General features: G+C 36.9%; 2 protein-coding genes across 7 annotated transcripts in view; both read right to left on the bottom strand.

Annotated features, from left to right (window-relative positions):
* Positions 1–1,026: 1,026 nt before the first annotated feature.
* Positions 1,027–2,485, bottom strand: LOC116182860 (the record flags this gene model as incomplete). Its single annotated transcript, XM_031503418.1, is given in 2 exon segments — positions 1,027–1,215; positions 1,552–2,485. Coding segments are annotated over 2 exon segments (1,099 nt in total), but the record flags the coding sequence as incomplete, so codon positions are not given.
* A 227-nt stretch (positions 2,486–2,712) lies between these two features.
* Positions 2,713–8,087, bottom strand: part of LOC116182859 — a 43,801-nt gene continuing 38,426 nt past the window's right edge. For 4 of the 6 annotated variants that reach the window (XM_031503415.1, XM_031503417.1, XM_031503411.1 and 1 more), the window contains exon 11: positions 6,131–8,084. In XM_031503415.1, coding sequence (XP_031359275.1) covers positions 7,250–8,084 — 835 coding nt within the window. In that variant the 3' untranslated portion in view covers positions 6,131–7,249. Of the gene's footprint in view, positions 2,848–6,130; positions 8,085–8,087 lie in introns of those variants that run through there. The other 2 variants (XM_031503413.1, XM_031503412.1) reach the window with 2 other exon arrangements.

The following is an 8,087-nucleotide window of genomic DNA, read 5'->3' as shown; positions in this document are numbered from 1 at the left end:
GGAACGAGGAGGCCTTTCAATACATCCTCTTCTTCCAATCCATTGTCCTGGAAAGTTTGGTCCAAATATTGATGAACCCCTGCAGCATAGTGGGGTGGCGCACCATCTTGCTGAAATACTAGACGATTTCCCAAGTACTCGTTATTTTCTAGTATCTCCACTTGCGAGATAAATAGAAGGGGCCTAGGATATGGTTACCAAAAATGCCAGCCCAAACATTCAATTTTTCGGGATGTTGTGTATGCACCACACGAAATATTCTGGGATTTGAATCAGCCCAATAGAAAAAGGAACATTTATTTCAACTCTTTCAGGAAGTGGATAAACCATTATCACTGTTCAATGTACCGATTTTGCAACTAAATAACTTTAAAGTGCTATTTGTCACTACTATGATTTGACAACAACAATTGACAATCACTATTAAACTTCGAAATGTTGCTATAATAACGCTCTCAACAATAACCAAAATTTAACTAATTCATTTACATTTTTTTTCATAAGAAAATGTCGACACGTTTTTATAACTTTTATTAGCCCCTGTATCGGCTAGGCAAATTAGTAGCGATTTAAAAGTTAAGGGTTATAATCCACATAAAAATACCTTCAAAATAAGGTATCACTCGACTCCCCATTCGATTTAAAATTTTGGGGGCGGTTGTCACCCCCGCTAGCGCTTTGCCCTTGGGGAGACGAAACTAGCAAAAAAATGGTTCCCCCTTGGATAAAAAATTGACGGGTCCGAGGATTTTTTCATAAATGTTTTGAGGTTCCCAAAATAGGCTATGTTTCGTTTTCAAATGGCCACCCTGTATAGCTAAAAGATGCCAAGTTTTATGGCAAGTTAATTAAAATTTCAAATACATGCCTATAATAAATGTGCAGTGGTTGTGGTTAAGGTCAGGTAATGGGGTAAACCTCGAGTAAACGTAAATTTTCGCAAAAATACATTATGATGCACAAGGTTTTTCTAAGTGGTTAAGTCCTCGAAGATGGATGATACTTAAAATAAGTATAGGTACGTACCATATTTTATATCAGCTGGAAAGGTTTGTAATCCGAGGACGTGCATGAAGTGCATCTTCAATGAATTTCCCATCGAAGAAGCAGTAATTGAAGGCACTGGTAAATCCAAAACTAATTTTGATGAATGTTCAGTAGGAGGAATCCAATTGGGTTGCCATCTCCGTCGCTCAAGTTTTGATAACTCTACAGCTGTTATTAAAAGAAACCAATTAACACCATGGAAGTATTGAACATAATTGGCTTATAATAATAAGTCATGAAAAAAGGTACTTATATGGATGGCACAAGTCTGACTGATGCACCAATCGAATTTCTTTACAATGCTTTAAGCTTTCATTGGAGGCAGCCAAACTTTGGGTTAGAGGGGGACGCCATAGATTAAAAAGAGTAGAAAGTTATTTAAAGAAAAATGAGGGGGTACTGCAACGGTCAATTTTTCAAAAGGGCCATTAGTGCAACAGCGAGTGAACCAGCATCCCATCTGCGCAGTATGGAATGTGTATTTAAAAAAACAGATATACTTACCGTTTCTCTTCCTATGCGTTACAATCCCAAATAACTTCAGGAATTGTACTTTCTCTTTGGCGAAATCCAACACTAAGGGAGCGTCATTTACATTTACTGCCTCAACATCGGCAACGTCGCTTTCATAATCAGAACTACAGCATGAACTCGAACTGGAGCTATCTGAAAATCCAAATACTGGCACGCCAAAGTTCGTAACGGTTCCTTTATGTGTCGTAATCCTTTCAAAGACAATTCTTTCCCTTTTAATTTTTGCAGTATCACTTTCACTTACTGATTTTGATTTTATGCAATTCATTTTTAAATGGCGACGTTCTCTTAGTTGTTTCCTCCTTTTTGTCGCGATATCTATTTTGCTAACTTTTTGCTTTTTTAAGGGAGGTTGATGACAGTTTACTGCAGGCACATTTAGCACAACACACGAACTTTCGTTGCCCATTAGTGTAGGTTGAGTATTGTTCTCATCGTCCACGAGTGCCTTGTTATTGGCACTCTGTGATAACAAATCTTTGATTGTTATATTACCCATGCTTTCTCGTTCCTGTACTTGCACATTGAAGGTACTGGCCGTCGAATATGGCAAATGAAGGTCCCAAAAAGACACGGCACTTTTACATTCGTTTGTACCGATTTCCAAATTGGTATTTGTAGCTGGCTGTAAAACTGGAGGCTGCTTGGAATGACTTACACCATTAAAAAGCTTGTCACTTTCTACAATGGTAATTTTGGAGCAATCGAAGTCCGATGATAGAAAAGTTTGTACAGGATAACTAGGCGAAGATATAGGCAGTTGTGGACTATGTGACTGCTGAATGCTGCAATTTACTGGTGTCTGAGCGTGCTTAATTTCTCCGCTCCTATCTAAATTTCTGCACGTGGTAAGTGTACTGGTACTCGAATTGCTCGTCATAGTTACGATTGTTTTGCAAATTGGGTTTGGATACGCTTGAAGTGGAGTATCGCCAATTTTATTCGCAATCCCGAATGACGCATTATGTAAAAGAACTTCTGTACCAACAGATGGATAGAGAGTAGTGGAACATTCTTTATTTTTTGTTGTATTGTCGTTGCAATTAGTTCCACTACTGGCAATTTCATAATCATTGCGTTGCTTAGGCAAGTGAAAATTAGGAAGAACATTCACGAATGTAGTTTTTTTAATTAAATTTTCGACATCGAAAGGTCTTCCTTTTTGATCATCTGCAATATTACCATGGGTATTAGTAGGATCATTATAATATTGCAGGTTTTCTGACTGTTGACAGGCTGTTGTAAAACTTATGGGAGGCTTCCTAGCTAAAACAAATCGATAAATTATATCAAAGTCTAGAGCGATTAGAACATGCACACATTTGACAATGTGTTCATCTACTCAGCAAGACATAAACTTACAAAAGCGAAAAAGAAAAATAATCGATTCGACAAAAGCACCACTATAGCATGCATCGGCAGAACTTTCATCGCAAATCTGAATATTTTGTTGATATAATGTGTGTTGACAAATCTGCGGTACTTAAGTTGGATATAAGTCAACTGAACGTTGAAATACGTCAACGCACACTTTCTTCGCTATTTTTTGGCCTCTAGGTCATAGCAAAAAAAAACATTCAGACCGAAAATGTTAATTTGTTGCATATTTCGCACCAAATCGATGTAGGTACGTGCAATTGAGTTCGACTGTCGTGTGTAAAAAGGCGCTTGCACCCAAAATGTTACCCCATCCCCCATTTCTTTGGTTTAAACGAATTACATCTATGGAAACTGTAAATTCCACATGGTTATAAGATTCAAGCCATCACTTTGGACAACATGCTTGGGAGGGACTCGTACCTACTTGCTGTTCTTGGGCCTATATCCCAATTATAGGAACAGTGAAACTAGTATCCGCAACTACGTCAATTTGATCTCTTGAAGGTGTGGGTCGACCCTTAAAATACCTAAATTTTACTCTAGATGAACATCGGCGGACGTCTGACTTCAGCACCTACACTAATTATGAGTCACCCTGTATGTCATATTTCAATTATTTTTGACGTTAAATATGGTTATAAATTAGGATTGAACGCAAATCTGTATCATATTAGTTGAATTCGAGGTCAGCTTTGTTTTGTATCAGAATTATTTGATGTATGGTTTTATTTTAATAATTGTTTTGTTTATTTTGAGTTGTAACTGCAAATTTATTTTGTGTTAGTAAGATAAGAAACCTCAACGACGCATTAATAAATTAAGGAAGAAAAGTGGAAAAAGTTTTGAATAAGCGAACCCAACGTTAATCCTGGGTTTTTTTGGTGGTGGACGTTGAAATGTATTCCGTTGCTTTTTAGTTGACGTCAATTATGTTTTTTGAGAGAAAAAAATTATAAAGTGTTAACAATTTGGGTACAAACTCCTTACAGACAAGTAAATATATATCAAAAGAGTTCCCACCTCTCAAGAAGGTGCTTCATCCCCTTTTGGTTCAAAAACCACCCCATGATGATTGTGGTAGTTTATAGTTACAATGCGACACGTCAAATTTAACAACTGTTTGCTACCATTTTCATTACATTATCGCGTTTTGTCGATAAAACATCTGTTAATTTCATAACGAACAATTATAGAAGCGTAACATCCATAAGCCTCACTGTGAGTTATTCTGTATACCCAAAAATGCCATCGGATTTACCAAGAAAAAGTAAGTTCTAATCTTATTCGTTTTGAATGAAAAAGAGATAATGGTGGATCACTTTTACGTAGCAGCAAGAGAGAAAAATTGGTATATGTAACCAGTTTCATTTCACAGAGAGTTGCAGATGCATTAAATATTACCCTGCAAACAGTGACTTCTATTTTGCAAATTGACGCAAGACGTATTTAATGGGTCCAACAGTTCCTTAAGAAAAGTTGTTGCAATGGGTTTCCGCTATCAAAAAGGTAATCCCAGAAAAGGTTTAATGGAGTTACTCCATATTGTAATGCATGTGTCTTTTTGGATGAAACGTGGGTAAGTGAGTCATGGCAAGACGACAGCGCAAAAGGCGTAACCAAAATTAAACCCGAGGGACGCAGGTAACAATATCATCTTATATCTATTTGAGATATATGGGTGTACATGCCGGAAACCTGAATGGTTTCATGACCGGAGCATCTTTAATTTTCACTTCAAAAACAAATGATGCATTAAAGGTGGAATTGCTGGAGATTGTTGTTTTCTTAAATTCCATGCATGTTTATTCCCCGTAATATATTCAGTTTCGAGACTAAAAATTTGTTATTTCATAACCAAATCTTCAAAACGGTATGCTGTTGATGAGATGGCATTAGGAAATGGACATGCAATACTATAGTTGCCTCCCTACCACTGCGTTTTCAAGCCCATAGAGAATATATGGGGCATTTGCAAACAACAATATAAACGACACAAAGGCGTAGACGGTTATAGCAGAGTACAGTGTTTATATATGTGACAACAAGCCATTGATGCAGTTACACCTGATATGTGGAAACTCACTGTAGAGTATACCAACAAAATATTTTTACCGCCACTGAATCATACTAATATTGGAACGCGCGCTCCGTCTGACAGCATAATCCGAGAGAGAGAGAGAGGGCCACAAGGGCGGATCTCTGTCCTACTCTCGCGCATGTATCGAGGTACACGTCTGTGGTAAAAAGGCAGTGGTTTTTACCAGGACGAAAACAGGAAGATCAGCACAAGTTAGACAAATGTTTATCGCCCTTAGGACGTTCAACAACCAGCTGGAATGATGCACGTTGATGTTTTGTTGCCTTTGTTAATTTAGTTCGTGTATTTGTGGGGGCTATGCCAGGGTTTTTGTCCCCAAGAAGGTTTCTCTGACATCGCCTGGTTGCCTGCGTAATATATTTTATGTTTTCATCTTTCCTTAGGCACAAAATTATGAGTTTTATTCAATTTCCTTTCCCATTTGTGTATAAAAAGTACCGCCAGTTTTAACACCGACTGATACTCAGGTTCGAAAGTGCAGCGAAACGTCCGTCGTTTTGACATGAAAGTAACAGTGGCTCTGCTCGTGGGTATGAGGTAAATCAAGATTGCAGTCGCTTCTCGACTCCTACTGCGGGCGTTGTCAATACGAAAAAGCAATTAAAATGATTTTTTTTTAATTTTTCTTTTACGTCCAAATAATAATGACCAGTTTGTTAGTAAAATATAGCGACATAGGCAACCTGTTACAAATAATTACCGAAACATTGTTTAGTAATTGGTCAATAGAAGTCGTTGATGTAATGGGTATCCTACCCACAAGGCAGCACTGTCTGTATGGCTACCTACGTACGTATTTTCTTCCATTGATTGCATACTATGTAAACATACTTAGTGATGACTAAGGAAAATCTTACCACATCCCTCGTATGTTTAAGACCATATTCCATGAACCAGTACACAGAAAGCTAGATTTTTTCCCCGTTATATGATCTGAAATGCACATCATCTCTTCCTGTTATAACGTACTAATTAATTAATTACTGTATTCTCATTCTTTGGTAGTTCCATCTATGTTTCCCTTTAACTATGTAATGTAACAATAGTCGTAAGTTAAATTAAATACCTTGGCAGTATAAATTGATTATAATTAATTTGGTAGTATAAATTAAGTTTCAGCTACATTAAATTAAATACTGGCTTATGCCCACCATAATATAAATTACAGACTAAATCTTTGTACATGAAACATGTGTTTTTCTGTAATTCTACAAGTGTAAGTTCCAAAAGCATGTATGGTATTGTGACTATGGTTACGTGTATTTGCACAATTTTGTGTTTAATTAAAAAAAATACATTTTGTGATAACATTAAATTGTTATAGTAAATTTATTTATTGTTTTCATTAAACTATGTTACCTAAAGGAATAACTTTATTCCTTTTCATATTACGAAACGACTAACAATTCCCCTATGAAAATGCAACGTCAGATTTGGACAGTTGATTAAAATTTTTGGAGTTTTAAAAAATTTAGGTAAATTAAAACAATGCCAACAAGAAGGGAATCAGCGCGTAGACTGCATAGGCAGGTTCAAACATGTATAACAAATGTGCTTACTTGCCCAATACCATTTTTTGTAACCAAGTTAAATCCGTGACAAAGAATTTTGAAAATAAAACACCAAAATATTTGTGATTTATATTGGTTTCCAACTAAGAATGTTTGACTTTAACAATTTCCAAGGATGTTACAAGGTAAAATTGGTATGATATATGCAACTGTCCAATAGAATAATATTAAATACTATATCACAGAAAATCCATTGCATGCATTCTTTACACAATAAAAGAAGCATAAAGATGGAATGCAAAATATTGTGCAAAAACTAAATATAATTGATTCTATAATGGTCCAGCTTGTTGCAGGAAATGTCTAACTATTCAATGAATAAATTAAGGTTATACAACTTTAGCGTTCTTGCAAAAAAATTAACTATGACGACAGTAACAGCATATCACTAATAAAAAGCCACAGCCCACTTACTTTACAAAAGGTAGGAAATAGTTGAACATTTTCGGCAACATACTAAATTAATAATTATTTATAAATGCAACATTAATCACATACAATTAAAAAAGCATGCAATGTCAATAAAAATAATAAGAATAAAAAAAACCAACAAAAACCACGAGTTATTACCAAAAAATAAGTAATCTTCTGAAGTTTGATTCTCAGCCCGTAGGAGGGGTCAGCAGGCAGAATCTCCATTGTCACAGTTTCCCTCACCCGCATTAGATACTGCCGGATTTTCTTCAGCTTTCTTACCTTGCGCACTACTCACAGTTGATATCGCTACGTTCGCACTCGCATCACTACTCACGGCACTTGTGTTTACTATCGTACTTGATAATGTACTAGCAATTGTCACACTCGATACGTTAGGCGTTGCCGGAACTACATTTGGAATGCGCAACGAGTTCATGGGAGTACTCGGTTTTGGAGTGGTTGATTTCGCTTGAGGTTTCGGAGTCGACGGTTTGGGCGATACACGACTGCCCAATTGGCCGGGAGGAGCTAAGCTATTGTTGATAACGGGACCGGATGGCTGTATGACTGGCGAATGTTTTTGTTGGCTTAAATTTAATCCGTATTCTGGTCGAGACGTCGGCGGGTAAAATGTCGAATGCGGAGAATGACGTTGTAATGATGGACTCGAACGTGGTATGGTCGGATAGTTATGCAAGGAATTTGGTAAAGAATTAGGAGGTATTAAGTTAGAACTAAGCGGGGACTGTCTGGTGGAGGTCGATAGTGACATTGGGGATGAATACAATTCCTTAGGATGGTGAACTGATGGGTGTAGCATGGGCATTACAAGGGGGGTCTGTGATGAAATGTGAGTATTTGGAATATGCGTTGGAACACTTATATAAGGAACTTTTTCTTTTTCGCGATGAAGCCTATCTCTTTCCCTCTGCTCTCGCTCTCGTTGCTGATGTAACTCTCTTTGTTCTTGTAGTTCTCTTTCGATCTGTTCTTCCTTTCGAGCCAGTTTTTGTCTGTACTCCTCTTCTAATTTTAACCTA

The sequence above is a fragment of the Photinus pyralis genome, unplaced genomic scaffold, assembly GCF_008802855.1.
Source record: "Photinus pyralis isolate 1611_PpyrPB1 unplaced genomic scaffold, Ppyr1.3 Ppyr1.4_unclustered_Scaffold781, whole genome shotgun sequence".
Lineage (NCBI taxonomy): Eukaryota > Metazoa > Arthropoda > Insecta > Coleoptera > Lampyridae > Photinus > Photinus pyralis.
This window is presented reverse-complemented; position numbering and strand designations above follow the sequence as displayed.